Source organism: Manihot esculenta, chromosome 15 (assembly GCF_001659605.2).
Source record: "Manihot esculenta cultivar AM560-2 chromosome 15, M.esculenta_v8, whole genome shotgun sequence".
NCBI lineage: Eukaryota > Viridiplantae > Streptophyta > Magnoliopsida > Malpighiales > Euphorbiaceae > Manihot > Manihot esculenta.
The window spans coordinates 5,276,113-5,298,027 of record NC_035175.2 but is presented as its reverse complement, the minus strand read 5'-3'; the positions used below and the strand labels follow the sequence as shown (position 1 = coordinate 5,298,027).

The 21,915-nt window shown below is 32.1% G+C and overlaps 3 protein-coding genes and 1 pseudogene across 4 annotated transcripts; 3 read left to right on the top strand and 1 right to left on the bottom strand.

Annotated features, from left to right (window-relative positions):
- Positions 1 to 2,190: 2,190 nt before the first annotated feature.
- LOC110602584 lies at positions 2,191 to 5,178 on the bottom strand (annotated as a pseudogene).
- A 2,697-nt stretch (positions 5,179 to 7,875) lies between these two features.
- On the top strand, positions 7,876 to 8,622 carry LOC110601322 (glycine-rich protein 23). Its single transcript, XM_021738416.2, has one exon. The coding sequence runs from the start codon at positions 7,960 to 7,962 to the stop codon at positions 8,428 to 8,430; it is 471 nt and encodes a 156-aa protein (XP_021594108.1). The 5' UTR covers positions 7,876 to 7,959; the 3' UTR covers positions 8,431 to 8,622.
- A 4,110-nt stretch (positions 8,623 to 12,732) lies between these two features.
- Positions 12,733 to 18,904, top strand: LOC110602201 (dihydrolipoyllysine-residue succinyltransferase component of 2-oxoglutarate dehydrogenase complex 2, mitochondrial). 2 transcript variants are annotated; one of them, XM_021739659.2, is made up of 15 exons: positions 12,733 to 12,892; positions 13,036 to 13,106; positions 13,203 to 13,277; positions 13,520 to 13,580; positions 13,668 to 13,695; positions 14,401 to 14,468; positions 15,399 to 15,473; positions 15,582 to 15,637; positions 15,725 to 15,769; positions 15,899 to 16,168; positions 16,268 to 16,362; positions 17,109 to 17,199; positions 17,304 to 17,414; positions 17,973 to 18,167; positions 18,426 to 18,904. In XM_021739659.2, exons 2-15 carry the CDS (start codon positions 13,053 to 13,055, stop codon positions 18,615 to 18,617), a joined length of 1,416 nt encoding a protein of 471 aa, XP_021595351.1. In that variant the 5' UTR covers positions 12,733 to 12,892; positions 13,036 to 13,052; the 3' UTR covers positions 18,618 to 18,904. The 2 variants fall into 2 exon arrangements, with proteins under 2 accessions (XP_021595351.1, XP_021595352.1); XM_021739660.2 differs by having other exon boundaries at positions 12,741 to 12,892; positions 13,042 to 13,106.
- Positions 18,905 to 20,427: 1,523 nt separating this feature from the next.
- Positions 20,428 to 21,593, top strand: LOC110602665. The gene is made up of 2 exons (XM_021740235.2): positions 20,428 to 21,107; positions 21,248 to 21,593. Exons 1-2 carry the CDS (start codon positions 20,825 to 20,827, stop codon positions 21,364 to 21,366), a joined length of 402 nt encoding a protein of 133 aa, XP_021595927.1. The 5' UTR covers positions 20,428 to 20,824; the 3' UTR covers positions 21,367 to 21,593.
- The last annotated feature ends 322 nt before the right edge of the window (positions 21,594 to 21,915 follow it).

The window sequence follows — 21,915 nt, the reverse complement described above, 5'->3', positions numbered from 1 at the left end:
TTCAAATCATGGCCACAAATCTCTGAAAATTATAGTGCCATGCAATTCTTAAGAGGCCTGATTTGCCAAATACCTAATCTTGTCCCCACAAAAAGAGGAGAAATTTTTTTTTGAGAATTGGGTACCTAGTCTTCAATATTGGTTCCTTTGGTTGTTTGTCTCATAGACATGACATGAGCCATGAGCCATGACCCATGAAGGTGGGGTTGCAAATTTACTATTAGTAGTAGCAGCATCACTTGATTCTCAGAACTTGGATTTTGCCCATTTTATACATGCAGGGTAGAGTTCAGACCCTACTGTGTACTGATGAAGTTTTTCATACTTAACCAAAAAAATCAAAAAAAGGCTGAATGATTAAAAGGAATCTTAACTTAATTGACTTTTCAGTTGTAGCCAATTTGCTAACTTGGCTTTGCTCATGTGAATATTAAAACATAAAAAATTACTATTTAAATTTTATAATACAAAAACTCACTAAATAATCTATTAATTTTAAAAATTATATTAAAATATTCATAACATTTTAAAAAATCTATTACTTAATCCTCCAATCATTTTACCAATCATTTTACCGTTAAATATTTTATTATTTAATTCTTATTATTTTGAAAAATTTATAACATCTCTCAAATTTTTAAAATTTTTTATAATACTTAATAGTTAAAATTAATGAAAAAATTAATTGATAGATTTTTTAAAATATAAAAAACGTTTTAATATATTTTTTAAAATTAAGAAATTAATTAGTGAATTTTTTCGTGTTATAAATACTAAAGAGTATTTTTCATTAAAATATAAGTTATGTAATGAAGAAAGAGACAGAGCATCATTGGTGCTTAAAATAGGAGGGTGAATTAATGATGAGGAGAGTAGTGTGAGCAGAAAGTGGCAAGTAGCAACAGTTGATCTGCCTGGATGGTGGGTGAGATCTAGATCATCATCACTTACTTTCACCTGTTAATTATATTTTTAAACTTTGAGACTAATTTTTAAACCATGACAGACAAAACCCTTGTTATTTTTATGAATGAGCAATGGAATTTGAAGAAAAACTTATTTAAACAAATGGGATATAGTTAGAGAAAACAGAGCTATTTGAAACACTTGCCTCTGAATTCATTATGCGTAGCATTCAACGGATCTAAGTATTTTCTCTTTGGTGCAGCTTAGAATTTGAAGCAGAGGCGCGCAGGAACTAGTAAATTACGGATTCTCTGAAGCAAAGATTTTGATTGATGGTTGTTAATTATTTTTAGTAATGCAAAATAAATTAAGTTAACAAAAACAAATAATTTTGAATATAAAGAATAAAATGGCAACTAAATTATTATATTATTTAATATATTCAATTATTCTGTTTGATTCTAAGTGTTAGCATGCATCAAAACTAAGGTGCAGTCGTTGATCAATTAGTAATTGGTAATTGTTTTACTTTTGGATTCGCCGGGTGTTTTGAAAACGACAAAAGGTCGGAATTTGGGCCAAATCAGACAGTCAGGATTAAAAATAATAAATTTTATTTTTCAATCTAAAAATATTCCTAAATATTGTTAAAAATGTAAATAAAACCAAATAAATGGAGATAAATTTAATTATAGTTAAGAGCAAATTTTAAAAAAAAAAATGATATTGTCAGCTTTTCCTGTATAATTCATCGGCAAATTTAACTTTTTACCCATTTTAAAAACACAAGAAAACTTGTTCAATTATTTGATAGATCACAGACTACTGAATCAAAACAGGATCAACTAAAAATAATGAGTTAGGCAAAATATTGAAAAAAAGAAAAAGAAAACAGAAACTTGACAAATATGCAAATACAATATTCAGACACCATACAAATAGACAACTAGACTTTTGGACCACCCATGCAGGTTGGCACATGGTGCACTTCTTCCCTGTTATTATTATAACTTTTTCGAGAACCCCATATTAGCTTTTATCAATTCCTGAGCTTAATAGCCTCCTTTATTTATCTATGAATACTGAATTAATTTCTAAACTTAATATTATTACCTAATAGCCTCCAGAGGATCAAGCAAGCCAATATGTTTGAGCTTCAGGCAAGATATTGATCAAGCCAGTAAAAGAATTATTTCGCAAGGTGGGAACCAGTAAGAATTCTTCTTTCATGATAAAACAGAGTGCATAATCATGTGTTAAATCCATTAAAAATTCACATTTGGCAAAAACTAGGATTTTATAATGGACAGGGGCAAATTCATTTAACCAAGAGGTGCACAAAAATTTATCTCCAGAAGGAACATAAGATGCACTATTTCCAGTACAGCCCTTACACGACTAAATTCTTTCCATAATATACAAATAGAGGGAGGAAAAGAATCAAGAAAGCTCAGTAATTACACGTTCGCACTTGTCTTCCAAAATCTTCACAGCTTCAGTAAATAGCACTTCAGGAGGCAATGCTCCAGTGGATTCAATAGTAACTGGTTAAAAGGAAAGGATGGAAGTAAGAATTGATATTTTTTCCCAAAATCTCAATGCAAGTAATTAAAAGCCAAAGCTAAAACTCTTTTTCCCTTTCTAATAATAAGAATAGACAAAAAATATATATATATATTAATTCTTTCTAACCTCATTTGATGCACAAGGATCATGTTAATTACATATAAAATGATCTTTAACGCGACGCAGTGCCACACGTTTATCCCATTCTTCCCCTCTAAGGCACTCCCTACACAACGTCCAAGCCCGTGGTCGAGCAACATTTGCCCTTTTCTTTCCTGCTCAACAGTCAAATCACTATTTGAGACATTCATCCAGCCAAAAGGTGAAGTCAGGAGATTCAAAATTACATATCTTTAAATTTAGCTACAAACTATCAGCATCTAGAGTCTAGACAGAACTTTTTCACAAGTACAGAAGACACTGACAATTTTTTTGCTGGATATCAAGGGAGCATTACAAGAGAAAAAAGTTATAATTCATCTAAAGACAGAGTGCATTGGAAATGTTGAATCAGACCAATTAGAAAGTCCAACCAGTACTGAAGGTACATGTACAGGTGTACTCATAAAAATACTAGTAGAACACATGACCCAACTATTCGACTTGCATCACTCTCATTTTATTTAGTCAAGGACATATTAAAAAAAATGAAGGGAACTTTACCATTGCCAATGTCTTCAATATCAAATAAGTTAACAGGGCATTTCTTCTTAAGCTCTTCAGCTGTCTCATCTTCAACATCTTGTAATAAAACAACCTACATAGGAAGAAGGTGAGAAGAAAAAAGAGAAAAGAAAATATGATTAAAAATCAAAATCACAAAAGGGAAATTTGTATTTGAGGGGTTGCTTGTGTTAAAAAACTTCTCACCTCAGGAAGCATCCGGTACCAAGCAGCGGCAACAGGGGACCATTTTGCATGTGTTTTACCAATGCCTTTAACAGCATGAGCTTCAAGTTCAATTTCCTGTAAAGAACATTGAACTTCAATGATGACTCAGCCTAACTTTGCCAGAATAAGGAAATGTTCAGAAAAGTATCTACATTGTGTTAACCAGATAGTATATAGATACCAAAGGAAAAGGAAGGGGGAAAAAGAGCAAATGGAATTTTAGATAGGTTAAAAACTTTACATCACCTGCTGCATTATGCTGATGTAATATTTTCTAGTTAGTAACCTCCTTGCAACCCTGAAGAAAAGTTTGATTTCATGGCACCAACCTTTGGGAGTCTAATTTAGTCCCGCCACTAGAAAATTATTGCCCCATATTAAATTAGAATGCTGCAGCTTTTTGTTTGCACATTTAATTTAGAAGTATACAGCATACATAAATTTCCTATACTTGCTGAACATAAGTTGCAGAAAGAAAAAAATGCTCAAATGTTCCCCTCCATTCATTGGATATGAATTTGGAGTTCTCGGTGTTATACATCCTATGCAGTATAATCCTCAAGGTTCAACAAAAGGGTACCACTATGGCAGTCTTTATGGGTGCAGCACGTTCTTTCTTATTATATATATTGCAACATAATTATCATCACCATATCTCATCAGCAAATAAATGCAAAAACCTAGCACATTCTGCAATATGCAAAGTATAAAAAAGACATGGCATCAAAAGAATTTGGTAAAAGAAGCAGTCACCATTTCTTTCTTTTCTTTTTTATTCTTTAATTTTCATTCTGATGATAAGCGATGAATATTTTATTAGAAGAGGTGAAGAAGATCCAAAAAAAAAAACAAAGCAGAAAATTTTCTTGCCTGTCCAGGGCCAAGTTTAGCAAGTATTATCTTGTCTTCTGCTGGGCCGATTGGCTTGCTTGAGGATTCTGTAGGGAATCTTGGCTGCAAGTAAAAGAAGTATAGGTGCTAGGCTTTGTATCAACTTTTTCTGATTCCTTGATAAACTCACTCCCATTTGGTAACCACTTCAATTCTTCAGAAATAGACTGTAGTAAAAAATGGCATTATCATTAGATTGAAAAATTAAGATCCAAATAATTGGCTTTACATGTAATCTATAGAGAATTACAACTTTACCTGTACGATGAGGTTCACCTCATTTGCAATGAACATGAAGTTTGAAGACAATGGTGTTCTTTTCATTTGGGGTGTCATTTGCTATTATATAAAAGGAAAAGAGGGACGGTAAAAAAAGAAGAAATTAATTAATTGTCAGCAATATGTTTATCTATCTTTCAGAAAAGAGGGAGGAAGAACAGTGAAAATTGAAGTCAACCAGAAAGATACTCAAACAGCCTAGGGTCAGCACTGATTGGAATAAGGCCCAACCTGTGAGAAAGGACTTCAACTTGGATAAGTGATGTATTGTTCGCAATAAGGACTTTTTCAATAGCCATCGCAGGAAGCTACATAATATGTTTCAAAATTTGAAGCCAATCATAAGATATTAAATAATGCAAAAAAGCACAGAAAACTAGAATAAATAGAGAAAATCAAGCATGCATGAATATCCAGAAAACACATAACCCCTCACAACAAGGCAGTATATAGGCACACCTCAGAAATGAGAATCCTTCGAAATGAATTAGCTACTGTTGCATCAATACCGATCATGTCAAACTCCATATCATCCTTAGTCGAATCACTTCAACTTTAAAGTTGTCGCGGAAACTACCTAAATGCACACTATTATCGATCCCCATTGAGGCATAGGCACCAGAGTAGATTTTATTACCAGTCTGCACAATCCAAAATCCTAAATTATCAGAAATTTGAGAGACAAATAAAGCCATCAAAACAAAGACCCTCACACTTGTTTAATTACATTGAGATAAAACATCATCACAATAACAATCCAAGTTTTGTCCTTTATAATGAATAGATTCATACACAAACACACAGACACGCGCACATATACATAAGAAGGTGATAGAAATCCAACATTCAACATATCCATGTAGACTCACAATGCTGAGCAACGGTACTAAACACAATTCTTAGTGCTTTCTCTCCAATGATAAATCCAACCATCACAAAGTAAAATTCAATCCTTTCGTAAGTTTTTTAAGGAAATAAGTGTAGCAGTCCAAATTAATAAATATTGAAACTAACTAAAAGGTTTAAAAAAAATAGAGCTATCGCGGGTTAAGGTGGAGAATTAGATGAAAGTAATTCGACATACATTCATATCCATATATCGGATTTGAGCATGTCACCTAAACCATGCTCGGCAACTGTATTAAGCTCCATTGACTGGCCATTCTCCCACTCTTAAAGTCCAAAAAAAATTTTCCTTATTTCCAAATAACAACATGATTAATTTCAAAAAGGACATTAAAAAGGGGAAAGAGGCAAGATATCTAAAAAGAGGAACTTGCTATAAATAAAGCCCTTTTGAATAAAGAGACCCAGAGAATCAAGAAAAGAAGAAGAAAGTAGGTGAGACATACGTGGATAGGAGCATCTGCTTTGCAAACAACACCGAGTTCTTTGAAGCTGGATATGTGGTGGAAGCTGGCCCATTGGAACATCTGGCAAATCCCATATTGAAAATTTCTTATTTGCTGTGTTTTCTTGCTTACTTATTGTTTCTACTTTGATGCTTTGCTTGATTAAGGTTTAGGGACAGAATTTTGGTGGTTTAGTAAAAGCCCTATTTTAACGTTCGTTGTTTTCCTTGTCTTTTGGCAAATTACATTTTAATCATTTAATTTTAACATAATCAATAAATTAATTTTTATTTTTTTAAATTAAATACTCAAATCTCTTAATTATTAATTCGTTTAAATTAGTGAACTTCCATCCATTTTTGCTGGTGAAAAAACCTTATGATATTTAACAATGAAGAAGATATTAAGAATTAATAGCTTCTACTTATAAGAGAACAAAATTAACACTCACTAGTAAAAATAGATAAATTCATATATATTAATTATAATTAATTTGAAAATTAATAAAATATCTAATTTATCGATTACTAAATTCATTTTCAAATTGAAATATAAGACCTTTAAATTTTACATCACAATCTAAATAAACTCAATTCTTTATTTTTACCAAATAAACCCCTTAACTTTATGGGTAAGTTTAGATATAATTAAACATTATTTTTTTAATTATATAAATACTATTTTTGTATTTTTAAATATAAAAATTATTTAAAATTTTAATTAAAATAACTATTTAAAATCCAAAATACGAGCATAAAAATATTTAAATTATTTTTAACATTTAAAATTATAAAATATAATATTTGATTATGATAAAAATAACATATTATTTTAAAAATATAATTAATATTTTATTAGATCATAATATGTTTGAATATAAAATCAAATGTTTAAATATATAAAAACATCAAATTAAACTCATTCAAATTTTGATAAATAATAATTCAAAAAGCTGCTTTGAATTTTTCTTTGTCTATGATATTATAGTTTCTGTTTTTGTTCATTTTGGAAAAATACATGTTTTCTTGAAAAAATATTTTTGACATTTTCCTGATTGTAACTAAAGTAATTTTAAGAGAAATTAATATCTTATTAAAAAACTTCTTAACTTTTAAAATCTTATTAATACTGAATTTTCATCGTCTCTCTTTGTATTTATTGTATTTATAACACGTGCGATTGTAGCACGTTTATATTCACATTCATCTCACACGAAGCAAATTTTCACTCTTTAGGAGTAAATTAATAATTCTTGGTGCCCATGTGGCTATCCGACACGGCCCCTCGATTCCATGGGTTTATTAGTGCATTGTCGGCGTCGCGCAGTGGACCCTTTGTCGGTGGCCTCAAACACATGGCTGGATGCATGACTATGAAACCCCTCCCAACTATGGTCATATCAACCAAGTCACTCTAGTATAAGTTTTTAATATTAATATATGAAAAATTTAACAATTTGAAAGTTATTTTAAATAAATTATTATAAATGTTTCTAAAATTAAAACTGTTAATTATAAATTTTGAATAGAAATTATTATGGGGTGAAGATATAAATAATTACACTGCCTCTTACTTCATTATAAAGTACATTAACTGTCAGATTAATTATTAAAAGAATAATGAAATAAGGTGAGTTGTCCTACGTGTTATCACTGCCTGCATGCTCTAGTGCTGTGTGTTTTCATGCAGAGCGAGTGGGAGCTGTGAACACCTGTTATACCCCAAAGAGTTTATCAAGATGCAACTCAAGTCGATGCAGAACTAGTACTAAACCATTACTCCATGCAACTGGTTGTCAGAAAGAAAAATTTTCCTCCATAGATAAAGCAAACTAAAGCTTTACTTGAATTGGTCAGGTGTGTGGGGCATGCTTAGGGTTTCTTTTTCAACAGCCACAGTTGGCTGCATTAACTCATTTATACGGTTTTTAGATGAGAAGATGAACAATTTAAGACGCTCAACTGTGCTCTTCCATCTTAAGCTTTCGCATTTCTCTATATAACCCTCTTCTTTGATTCTTCACTTCTTACCAAATTAAGTCATCTTCTGGCTATATCATCACAACTTAGCGAAGATGACTTTTAATATTAACTTGCTACTCGTTTTGCTTTTGGGTGCGCTAGTTTGCACCACTAGCGCTAGGAAGCTTGTGACTGAAAAGGCTTCTTTTGAGGATGAGAAGAATTTCTTCCACCATGGTGGTGGCATAGGTGGCGGTGCTGGAGGTGGTGGCGGTTTAGGTGGTGGAGGCGGACTTGGTGGTGGTGCTGGATTTGGAGGAGGTGCTGGTGGTGGAGCTGGAGGTGGTTTAGGTGGAGGTGCTGGTGGTGGTGGAGGATTGGGAGGTGGTGGTGGTGGAGGATTAGGTGGAGGAGCAGGTTTTGGTGGTGGATTTGGAGGAGGTGCTGGGGGTGGGCTAGGTGGTGGAGCTGGAGGAGGAGGAGGATTTGGAGGTGGTGGAGGAGGTGGACTTGGCGGTGGAGCTGGAGGAGGGTTTGGTGCAGGGGGAGGTGCTGGAGGTGGACTTGGAGGTGGATTGCCTTGAGGACACAAGGACTCGAAAGTATCCCAAAGATTACTAATTATTATTTGCTCAACGTAGTTTAATCTCCATGATGTTGAATGAGTGCTCTGTTGCTTTCAAAGCGTTGTTTTCGTAATTACTCTTTGATGTTTGATTGCTCTTGTAATGGTTGATTAATGAAGAAAATAAAATAGTAATATCACCTTGAATGAAGCCTGCTCTCTCCTCTCCTTCTTCATGCAGTGTGCCATCAGATAATATATAAAAATGTATAAGCGTCAGAATAATGCAAGAGGCTTAGCTAGATTATCGAAGCCCAAGCTCGATCCTTTCCAGTGAACACCGCTGGGTGCATTTAATATTTCAACACGGTTTTTGGATAGAAGATGAGCTGAAAACTAAGAAATCTTCTCAACTTTGCTCTCTCTTTATTAATTATATCTTAATCTTGACCTTCGCTGCCTTTATATTCTCCTCGCATCCTCACTTCTCGCCATAGCCTATCTTAGCTATATACAAACTGATTCGCTACACATCAGAGATTACTTTGACATTGTTTCTCGTGTTGCTTCTTCGTGCTCTTGTTTGATGAACTGCTACTGCATGTTGCTAGGAAGTTTGTGGATGAGAAGGGCAGTTCTTTTCAAGATGATAATACCTTAATTATTTCACAGTCGCCCTATATCTTGTTGGCCGTATTGGTGGTGGAGGTGGACATGGTGGTGGAGTACGTACTGGGAGGTGTGGATTGCCTCGGCCCTTACCACTCAATCTAGAAATTTAAATTTGTAGGCATCCAAATACCCACCGAATTCAAAGTTAAAGCGTAAATATAGAGGCCATTTATTTTTTTTATTGAAATATTTATTTAATTAATGATTGGGTGTTCATGTCAAAAACAAAGCAGGTGCAGTTACATGGCGTATTTGTCCAATTGAAATGTCTGAATGAATCAATTGGATTTTCAGCTATTCATGTAAGATTGGTTTTTAAAAAAGGAAAATTCTATGATGCACTTGAGTGTCCAAATTTTTTTATACACTCAACTAAGGTCAATTACTTATTCATATCTTAGAAGAACTTTCACATTAATAAGAATTTTAAACGAAACGAATCATACTTTTTCATTTATGATTAATTGATCTAATTAAACATCAACAATTCTAAGTTGGACCCTTGATTGGCTAATGTGAATTTATTCATACAGTTGTGCACTCCTCGAATAGGAATATTGTATTAAAAAACTTTTACGCTTATAGGGGATATGAAAAATAATGTTACCTTGTGTTTGTATGTGAAAAATTATAATATAAAATTTAAATTTTTAAAATACATGATTTGTTTAATCTCTAATTTGTTACGAATGATTTTATAAAAAAAAAATTCAAATAAATTTTTACGAAATATTCATAATTTTATTTTAATGAAAATTTTTTAAATTAAAAGATTTTAAATTTTTTTATTTTAAATAAAAATTTTATAAGAAAAATTTTAATTAAATTAAAATTTTATATTCTAAACAGAAAGTAATTAATTAAAGTGATGGATATATTTCGGTTTATAATTACGAATAGCATTTCATTTAAATTCAGTGATATAAGATTAATTTAATTCTTTTAATAAAATAACACACATCGAAGGACTATTTAGCTAAACAAAATTTAATTGTATAAATTATGTTTTCTTAATTTACATGAAAATACAAGACTATTATTGTATAACAAAGGGAGTAATGATAAATTGGGAGAAAAATGTAGATAAATATATTATTCCAAAATTTTATTACGTTAATTACACATATATTGTAATAATATAATGAATTATGATGGATATTATTATTCATAATTAAACTATACATATAATAATTATAATAAATAAATTATCCTAATCCAACTATAACATAACACGATCATTAAATATTTCATCTAATTTATGTGTTTTTATCTCTGTCTCTGCCTCATCAGTTATTTTGTCTTTGATAAGCCATATTGCAAGCAACGATTTTTGTTTCAACCTTTGGGCATTAAAATATGATAGAAAAATAGTAAATCTAAGTAAAAGTTACTTTAAATGTTACAAAAAATTAAATTTTTTGTGAAGATAAATATTATTTAATGAAGATTTTTTATATTTAATAGTAAAATTTAAGTGTTTATTTATAAATTTTAATAAATTTTTAGTGTCAATTCTTCCACTAAAATATTATAACAAAAAGTTTAAGTCGTTGTAATGTTTTGAAAATGAACATTATGAAGATAAGTAACAAAGGAAGCAAATTGAATTGTAACTAGGGGTTAGCAGTATTCGGTTCAAACAAAAAAAATCGATCGAATCGAATTAATTTAAAAATTTAGTTTGATTTTTTATATATTTCGGTTGGTTCGATTTTTAATTTTAGAAATTTCTGTTATTTCGGTTCGGTTCGGTTTTGATCAGAAAAAAACCAAAAAAACCGAACCGAACCGATTAGTGATAATAATATATTTTTTCAATAATATAGAGAAATTAAATCATATTAAAGTTAAAATATTTTAATTAAATTTTAAAATACTAAAAATAAAGTGTAAAAAATAAAAAAAAATTAAAATTCGAAACCGATCAAACCGAACCGAATCGAATCAGACCGATTCGATTCGATTCGGTTTCTGACCAAAATCGATTCGGTTCGGTTTTTATAAACACTAAAATTTCGATTTTCGATTTATTCAGTTCGGTTCAGTTTTAAACTGAACCGACCGAATGCTCACCCCTAATTGTAACTATCCGTATTCTAGATCAAGACTTCTGCAGTCTACATTTCTTTCAACTTGCCAATGGATCTCATCATTCATCAAATTAAATATTTATTTACATATACCATACCAAATAAGTTAATTAACGAGATGTAATAATAAATTAGTTCAGATTAAAATTTTAGGATAATTTACATTATAATACGTAAAATTTATAAATTATTCTATATCTTTGCAATTTAGTATTTTTGAGTTTTTATTTTGTCAATAAAATAAGTATTCTATTAAATCTATCATTGATCAATCCTAAATTAAAAATTTTAACTTAAATTAAAAAAAAAATTATTATAAATATTAAAACTATAAAAATTAAATTATTATAATTTATTAAAAATAAAGAAATTATGCTGATATAAAAATAAAATTTGAATGATTAAATATTGTGATATAATATAATAAAATTTTATTAACTAAATTATTTTTAATTAAAATGACAGATGGTGAATTTTATTAAATTTTAGAGAATATGTTATAAATTATTAAAAATTTATAATAAAAATTTGAAAAAGTTAAATTATTTTTTCTTTATAAGACATGCGTACGCTTATTTGATTTAATTTTTTCTCTATGGTACTATTTTGCGCTGGAAAATCGGAGCATCTCGTCTCTGACCAAGAAATTATTCCTCAATCGTTGCTTATCCAGCCATCCAACCAAGCACATGGTCAACATGTGGCTGCGCAGAATTTTCTCCCATTATTAGACAACATAAGTCGCCCCATTGCTAAAGGACGCATGACCGAATAAGGAAAAAAAGAAAAAAAAACTTATTCTATTATATTTTATCACATAATTTGAATTTAAAAAACAAAAATTAAAAATTTTCGATTTTCCTTTGAAAAATGAAAATTTAATATTTAATCATTGGGTTCTGTTACGCATAACTTTTTGGACCTTACATTTTAAAAATTAAACGTTTTACTCGCTTAACTTGCAAGCCCATCCATCTAATTAAACATAATTATACTTTGGTCTTAAATAAATGACAAAATTATCCTTTACTAAATTGCTTTTTGTTTTTTCTCAAAGCTTTTTCACTCTCTATCACTTCTTTCCAAATCTCTCCTTTATTCCCCTCATCCTTTCCCCTTTTTTTTTTTCAAAAAAAAAAAAAAAAAAAAATCTCTAACAGCTTTCTTCTCTATTTGTTTACTTCACAATTGCTTCATTTCTCAATCATAAGACAATTGCAGATTTTTTAAAGTGGTGCTGATAAGAATCTGTATAATAAGGAAAAAGATATAAAATAGGAAAATGTTAATTTAGTCATTTCCAAATTTTTTTTTCTTGACCAATAATACCGAGGACAAATCATTTTTAACTAGAAGAAAGAAAAGCAAAATTTGACAGAATCAAAATTGAAGGATTAAATTATTTAATTTTTAAAATATGGGGATTAAATAATAATAAGGGACCTATGATCTAGTAACTTACCCAACAAAAATGGAAAACTAGTACATGCAAAGCAATGGAAAAGCAATGCCATTTTTTACAGCCAATCATACTGCGCCACGCAACCAACTCGTAAATTTGCTGCACCGAGAGCCTTCGGGGGCACGAAGTGCTCAAAAGTCCAGCTTCTCTCTCTCTCTCTCTTTCTCTCTCTCGCCCGAACACTCTCAAAGGGGAAACCCTACTTCTTCTTCTTCTATTGATTCGCTGAGTTCAAAGTTTCTGTACGCTCCAATCAGGTCAATCCTAAACTATTCATTTCTGAATCTCTTATTCAATTACATGATGATGATTGTTCTATATGTTGTATAATACATGGATTGATCTCTCGGTGTATTATGTAGTACTGATTGTTCTTTTGTTCTTTTTTTATTGATCGTAGAAGCAGAGATCCAAGCAATGATGCTGGGCGTTTTAAGGAGAAGAGTTGCCGCCGGAAGCTCGTCTTCTTCTGTAAGAATTTTTCTCCTATTTTTCCTTTTTAAATCGTGATGTATACATATACTATGTAGATTCGCATGTTTATTGACTAAAATCTATGTGTATTAGGTTCTGAGGCAGTCCTTGCAGAGTATTCGACCTGCGGCATCTACTCCTAGAGTTTCCTCTCTTCCTGAGAATGAGGTGCTTCGTTAGTCCCCCCTCCATCTTTAATATAAATTCAAATTTCTTTATAGAAGTTTAGTGATACAGATGGAAGAGTTGTTTTTCTTTTTCATTTATAGTTTTGTGCCTTATTTCTGGCTTGTTAATCCCTTTTGTTACTGGTAGTCAACATATATATGCTTTCTCTGGATTGGTTTGTGTTGAAAAATTATATTACGAGTTATCTTTTTTCAAACTAAAATTTATAAGCGTATGAACAGATTTTTATCCATACAAGAGGTTTTGGGCATCTCCGCAACTTCAGCCACCTCATTTCACCAGGTGATTACGGCTACCATTTTTTTCAAGTGATTGTTTTGGTTGCTCTAATGAGTCATGACTTTGAACAAATCTGCTTTGTTTTTGTAGGTTTTTCTGTTAGTTCAGGGCCCATGAGGTTAGTAACACCATTCTATTTCTATGATTTTTCTTTTTCTTTTGAGTTGTGCTTTTAGAATCATGATTTAGGATGCAAATTGGTTGATCTGGGATTAAAATCATGCTTTTAGAACGAGGGAAGAAACTAGTGCATATTATGCCTTGTTGCTACACCAAGGATTTGGTGAATTTTCCACACTGGTTGTTTAAGTTTGCAGGCTTCATAATTCTATATTCAATCCATTGTACCGTGAGAAGTGGACCAGAAATTGTCTCTCTTAAGGAGTCTCCAGCTAAAGCTGGCTGACTGAAAGAGAGATAATGTGTACAAAGGAGGCTTTTTTGGTATTTTTTGAATCTTGGATAGTATATGGACAGATTTAAGAGCTGTTTTAATCAGATTGTTTTTCCCCCATCAAGCATTTTAACAAGTTTACTTTGTTTTCCCTTATGTGCTTCCCACTGAAATAGTTTCAACAGACCTTTTTTTTTAGCCCACTAATGTTACATTCTTAACAGGGTGAGGGCTAAATTAGATGCAATGCATTAAGTAATAAGCTGCTTAGTATGTTTTATACCCATACAACATGTAGCTTTTATCTCTAAGTGAACTTTTAAATGAGTGATTTCAATTTAATTTTAGTTATCCTGAAGGGGAATGAATCATACAGCTCAAAAAAGTTTTATGCGAATAGAGTTATCAACTGGCCTTATTTTTATGCAGGGATTTTGCCAACATTGAGCTTATGGCTCCCAAGCAAATGTGGAGCAGGCCATTTTCTTCAGATACTGGTATAACATTGGCTAGTTTTATTGAATTGTGTTTGTGTATTTACATATCTAAGCGAATTGTTTATTTGTCTTAGTAGTTAGCACCTTACTCATATATATGTGTGGGCATAAACTTTGGCTGTTTTTCTGTTTTGTATCCTTATGTACTTTGACATTCTAAATGTATTACCTTTTATATGATATTAACTCTGTAGTACTTAATGAGCCACTTTACGTAGTATGGATCTTTCTTGATGATGTTAGTTCCATCTAATCCCAACATAAGCAATTCTTTATGCAGCACTTGGGAAGTATAATCACAAGAAGGGCATTGAATTTCACCATTTAATATGGTCTGAATCAAGCGGATGAACGTAGTACCGAGTACCTTGTTGTGTCCCATTGACAATTTACTTCATGATTGATAAATTGATAATATACTTCTTTGTTTATCTAGGATACGAGTATTTTGGCACTTGCCTTTGTTGTTGGGAAGTAGTCTCCTAGAACTTCCTTGGTGAGGCTATTTCCTACTAATACCAATGTATGCAATTCTAAAAAGTGTTTTTTTTTTTTTTTTTTTTTTTTTTTTTTGCAAAGGGTACCTTGCAGTAAAGGCATTGTTTATATTGAAGTTTTAATGAAATGGATGAATCATCTTTGGCTGATTCTGACCATTATTGTGGTTGAATACTTGGTTAACTGCACTCTTGCAAGTTACACCATCTGGATATGACTGGGTAGATAGTTTTTACTGCCACCGTTCTGTTCATTATTGAAAAAGCAATTAGCTTTTTTGGATCTTTGGGGAATGCTCTGGGTGTGGAACCTAATGACTTCCTATTGCATGAAAAAGAAGCTATTGGATTTTGAAGGAACCTGCAATTATTTTTTCATACTTTTATTTTATTTCAAAATTTGATAATCTTTTTGTATTGTTATTTGGTGCAGGGGATTCGGTTGATGTCGTTGTCCCTTTTATGGGTGAATCTATCACTGATGGCACTTTGGCAAAGTTTTTGAAAAGTATATTTTCCATATTTATATTTTCTAAATTTCTGATGCTAGCTAGCATGTTTATTTTTTTCTTTTTTCCAAATTATTGATTTTGCAAATATGATATCTTGAGAGCAGATCCTGGTGATAGGGTAGAAGTTGATGAGCCAATTGCTCAAATTGAGACAGATAAGGTGTTCTTCTTTTAATTCCATCTTCTTCACTCATTGGATTGTTAGCTGTATATATCGAATTCTTATGATGCATAATTTTTCTTTCAGGTGACAATTGATGTGTCTAGTCCAGAAGCTGGTGTGATAAAAGAGGTACTACCTGCTTTTGGCAATTTGTGTTACTTTTAATATTTGTTTGTCTTGGGTTGGGTATGGGTTTACTGGGTTTAATGATTTGACTTGTAAATGTTGATTTTAGGTTGTGTGTGTAATTGTTGGCAGTTTGTAGCCAAGGAAGGGGACACTGTTGAACCAGGAATTAAGGTTGCGGTTATTTCAAAATCTGGTGAAGGTGTAGCTCATGTTGCTCCCTCTGAGAAAATAACAGAGAAACCTCCTCCTAAGAAGGAATCTGCTCCTCAAGACAAGCAACAGGAAAAGCCTAAAGTTGAAACTGCTCCTGCAACAGAGAAGCCTAAAACACCACCCCCACAACCACCTAAACCTTCTGCATCGGAACCTCAGCTTCCTCCTAAGGAAAGAGAAAGACGAGTAAGTCTTGTGGCTCGTTGTTAATCCTGAAGAGATATTATTCATCTTAGGCAAGTAAAATCATGTTTGTTAACAGCATTGATAATTTCATGAAAATAGGTTCCTATGACAAGGCTTCGGAAAAGGGTTGCAACCCGATTGAAGGATTCTCAAAACACATTCGCAATGTTAACTACATTCAATGAAGTTGATATGTGAGTGAGCTCAGTTTAATTTTTATGCATCTGATTACTTGTAGCAGTTTCCTCACTTATTGTTTTGATAATAGATGTGAACCATTTACGCATGCACATAACACAGTCACAAAAGCATCGAATTCCTCTCTTTCTGTTGAAATAAATATCATTTTCTTTATATATGAAGGTGTTGCTCTTCTTGGTAGCCATTTTGTAAGAATAAAGTATTTAATCTGAAGCTGTGAAAATGTCCAGACCATGCTCATCATCTTGTGTTCAAGCATTTTGAAAGTCATGTCATTCCTAACAGGCATACCCTTGTGGTTTACAGTGTTTATGCTGCTTGTTCAAAGTAATCTTGTGGAATGGGAGAAAAGTTTACATATCTAGGCTTTGGTTGATTTATGTTGATTCTGATTCTAGGTTTTAATTCCTTGCGAGAATAGTTTTCAGACTTAGGTTATGTTAATCAAATGTCTTGTTATACTTGCTTACACAAAGATGTATAAATGTGATCTATTGGTTTACAGTTTCCCCGGGATTTGTGGTTCTCTATATTTTAGACTTCAATGTTGTTTCTATTATTTTTGGATGCCTGGGGAACACCATGTCCCTCTCTGTGTGGCAGGTGGAGGGTGGGAGCTAGGTTGGGATGCTGGTTATTCTGTTGTTACTTCAAACCAGATTATGTCATCTTAATGGCATTCCTTCATTTCCCATGATGATTTTCTTATGTGCCCCACTATTTGTTTGCTGATTCACAGGACTAACTTGATGAAGCTCCGTTCTGAGTACAAGGATGCTTTTGTAGAAAAGCATGGAGTTAAGTTGGGCCTTATGTCAGGATTTGTGAAGGTACGTTACGTGCTATTAGGGAATTAGAAAAACAATTTGCTAGTAAAATTTGTATACTAACATGTATAATTCCTCATATTTTCCTTGTCTGTAAAATGCTCCAGGCCGCTGTAAGTGGGCTCCAGAATCAACCTATTATAAATGCAGTTATTGATGGGGATGATATTATATATAGAGATTATGTAGACATCAGTATTGCTGTTGGCACCCCAAAGGTTTGCATTCATTCATCTCTCCTACTAATTAGCTTCTTATGCTTATAAACGTAAACAGAATTTGCTGCATTTGGTGCTTGTGTGTCTGGAAATTCCAATTGTAATAAATAATAACTTAATGGTTTAAGTGCCATTTTTTTTCTCATTTTGATTCTTTAAACATAAGAATTCGAAGAAGAAAAAAAAGAGAGAATAACTTATATGATTGTACTAAGGAAGAATTACTATGGGGATCGTAGGTTTTAGTGAAATTAACTAGTTACTCCTTATAATGCTTAAAGCCAATTAAATACTACTCTTATGAGAAAAGAAACACAGGATATTCAATGAACTGCATGTGAAAAAAGGAAAACAACTATTACTCTCCCACCCCCTCCTTATATTTAGCTGAAGTTGCGTGTGATTGTGAGAAAAGATGAGAGGAAGGAGCTGTATCTGTCTCTAGTTTTCTTTTCATGCTGAATTCTATATTTCTTCCTATTTAATCATAAAGGATGAGGAAGGAAATTGTATGAGATTCTTATTCGTATGTTAATATTTTCAACGTATTCAATCCAGGGCCTGGTTGTCCCAGTTATTCGTAGTGCGGATAAGATGAATTTTGCTGATATAGAGAAGGAGATAAACACCCTTGCAAAGAAAGCAAATGATGGAACTATATCAATTGATGAGATGGCTGGAGGTTCATTTACAATATCTAATGGTGGAGTCTATGGAAGTCTTTTGAGTACACCTATCATAAACCCTCCTCAGGTTTGATTCTGCTGGATAAATATGCTTCTTTTTCTCTAAGCTTAATTTCATAAATCTACTATTGCAGTGAAATTGCTGTCAAAATCTATTTGAAAAATGTGTTTATGGTTCTCTGACATGCAAATCAGTTATCCTGCTGTGTACTCAAAGTTACTTTCTTGGAAGAGTCATATGTTGCACATTTGATGTTCAGTATGACATTCATATTACGGCTTTGATGATCAGATCAAGAGTCTTATAATCAAATATTTTTTGCAGTCCGCTATCTTGGGCATGCACTCAATAGTGACCCGGCCAATGGTTGTTGGAGGCAATGTTGTCCCCAGGCCAATGATGTATATTGCTCTAACATATGACCATAGGCTGATAGATGGAAGAGAGGCAGTTTTCTTTTTGCGTCGCATCAAAGATGTGGTTGAGGACCCACGCAGGCTGCTTCTGGACATTTGAAGATGAAGCTAGTTGTTGGTGGTCCGTTTCCTGAAATTTCTGCTACATTTAGGATATACTTTGTTGGACAGCAATAATAATTTGATATCAAAGTTTTGTAGGGTTTTATTTTTGATTCACTGCTGTAATGAGTTCCTCAATTGCGGCTGCTTCGTTTAATTGATATCGAGATGGTACATGCTCTTATTTTATGCTGAAAAATGTTTGGTTACCAGTTTACACCCATGGTTGTGGGCATGATTACCCAATTTACTTTTTGAAATAATACATGCATATTTTTCGTTTAATTTAATTTTTGATGTCTGGCAAGATCGATTGATTTGGTTGTGCAGGCTTTAAATTTCAACACTTAAAAGTAGAACTAAACTAAACATGGGGAATTTTCCAATTTCTTACAGAAAATTCTCGTCAAGCTTCTTCTCTGGTGGAGCAAATCACTGGTCTGGCTGTAGCCTTGTTGTGATATAGTCAGGTCCTTGAAGTTTCTGTGGTCTTTTCTCACGAGGGGTCATTGGTTCATAAAATTTCCAGCATTTTTCTCATCTATTTCTGATTGACAAAGCAACTATAATTTGTTATTTGATCAATGCATCTTAAATTTATAGGTGTCTTGTTTAAATTTTTAGATTGCAATGCAGTTACGCTAGTTAACTACATATCCTCATAATAGAATCTGGGCTTCATGCGTTCAAAATGGCTGCTAGATTCTCGTTTTCTTGACAAATCAAAATGTTGATGAAATTTTTCTTCAATCTTTAGAATCAGAAGTGACTTTGAGATGGCAGAGAAAATGGCCTATTCGAAACGACGACTAGAGGAATAAAGCAAAAATAACTGTACGCCGTGTATAATCATTATAAACGATCAAGACTAAGCTAATGGCTGTTTTAATTCTCGACCGACTCCAATTTTAACAATTAGGTCTAAAGATAGGAGAGTTGGAAATCTCTACCAAAGCCTTAAAAAAGGCCAAATGCCTATGAAGGTGCTTAAAATTTGAATTAAACAAGTTCTTAATTTTATTTTTTTTAGTTCAAAAAAGTTTTTTAATTTTTTTTTTAAATTACAAGATACAATTTTTTATATTTTAAAATTATAATGAGCTTTGAAATGAGGGATTCGGCCCTTTTCTTTTAAGAGGTCAAGATTTCATTCTTTCGAGTAAATACATATCAAAAAGTATTTTATTTTTTGGCGGGCCGATCCGGTACCAACAAAACTTAGTTTCAATATAATTCAATAATTGTCTTAAATTGAAAAATAGATTAAATAAATTATAGATTATGTTCATTTTTTTTTTCTGTATTCCATTTCATGATTAAATTCATTTGTTGATGTACATAGACTTGCGTTGTTGCTCACATTCATATTCTAAAAGCTGAAAACTTCACATTTTCTGTTCTCTACAAATCACAAAATTAAAACCTAATATTTGAATCAATTAGCAAAAAACATTTTAAAGAATTCGAGCTGAAAAAAAAAGAAGAAGGCATCGTTCACCAATAACAGTGCCAAACAATAATTTCTTTTTTTTAAAAAATCAAGATTGGTCACATTTTCTCGTACCGTTTTTCTGTTTTTTCTGTTAATCATACGGTTTATTTTCTACAGTTTGGTGAGGTTATCCAGAGTGAGCATTGATATTGAAATTTAAATATTGTAATCCAAACGTAACAATAATTAAGCCTTAATTTTAAAGTAGTCAAGTTGATTATATGATTTACTTTTTCTACTATTCAGCCAGAACAATTTTATATAATATTCAAAAATTGTAATTTTTTTTAGTCCTCTCCTTTTTTCAATTAAAAAGAAAAAGAAAAAGAAAAAGAAAATTCTGTTTCTATAAGATGAAACCTTTTGTTGAGTCAGGAAGTGCAAGTATGCAAATTCAGCACTGGAACTATAAATTTGAAACTGAAGGTGCAGGTTATTCAAATTGTTAGTTCTTACAAAACGTGCACCTGTTGATTTCCCACAGTTAAAGATATTCTATGCTACCTTTGGTCATGGAAAGTATACAATATTCTTTAACTAAATTCTAAGTCTTGAAAAGCACATATACCACAGGATCATCTTCTGCTCTAGGTATACTCTTTTATCTCCATTTTCCAATCCATTAAGATCTCTGTAAATTGTCAGAACCATTAAGGGAGGGCTGGGGGATTTTTATTTTTTTCATAACAAGAACTTGTTGGCAGGTTTCAGTCATGATTCATGTTTTGTTTTCTCTTGTGTTTGTTGAAATGGCTTTGATTCTAGCCCTTTTGTTTAGAACCCCTATGAGAAACCTGTTAATTATAGGGATTGATCAGCTAAAGCGAGGAAGGGGACCATTGGTGGCAAAAACTGTTGCAGCAACCTTACTTGCGGTGTTTAGTGCTATCTTATACAGTGTAATGGAAATTCGGAAACGTGAAATGGAGGCTGGTGTGCTTAATTCAACTGATGAGGTTCTCATGGCTCAAAGACTTTTGGAAGCATCTCTAATGGGTAATCATCATTTCTAATCAACAATATATAAATATATATACATATATATATACAGTAGGTGAATTTTTTGTGTAAAATACTTTGTTCATACCACGTGGCATTTTAGGAACACTGAATAATTGGTCTACGTTACTATGCAGGTTTCTCTCTATTTCTTGCAATGATGACAGATAGAGTACACTACTATATCAGAGAACTTTATCGATTAAGGGAGGAGCTAGAACAAGTGAAAACAATTAAAACAGGAACGAGGAAGTAAGAAAAGTTGGAGAATGAAACTGTCTCCAAAAGAAACGCAAGGACACCATTGCATGCTTGATTAGAAATCATAGTTGCCTGAAAGATCAAGGAATGTGGCATGTCTCTGTCTCTCTCTGTCTGATAGTCTTAGTTTCAGGAAATATGTATATTTACATTTGATGCACAGAAATTGTATGCAAGAACATGACAGTGCCAGATATCATGTAATATATACCATCTTTCTAATTTATGATTGAAAACCTACTGCATATATACGTTGGTGAAATTTCACCACCGTCTGAATTTAAGTAAAGTCAGTAATAATTAAATGATGTGTTTCTGAACACTCAATAATTGAATACTAATCCAATGAATTCATTTAAAATGGTGTTAGAAATAGAATGCTTCAAAACAAAACCGAGTAAAATTAGAAAAACTCAAATGTCTCTTTTACTTGTCATTAAAATTTAAAATCTTTTTATATACAAAAATATTCTTTTTTTTTTGAAATAGGGGTGGGGGAGTCGAACCTTTGACCTCCACAAGGCTACAAGGATGCACTTTCCAC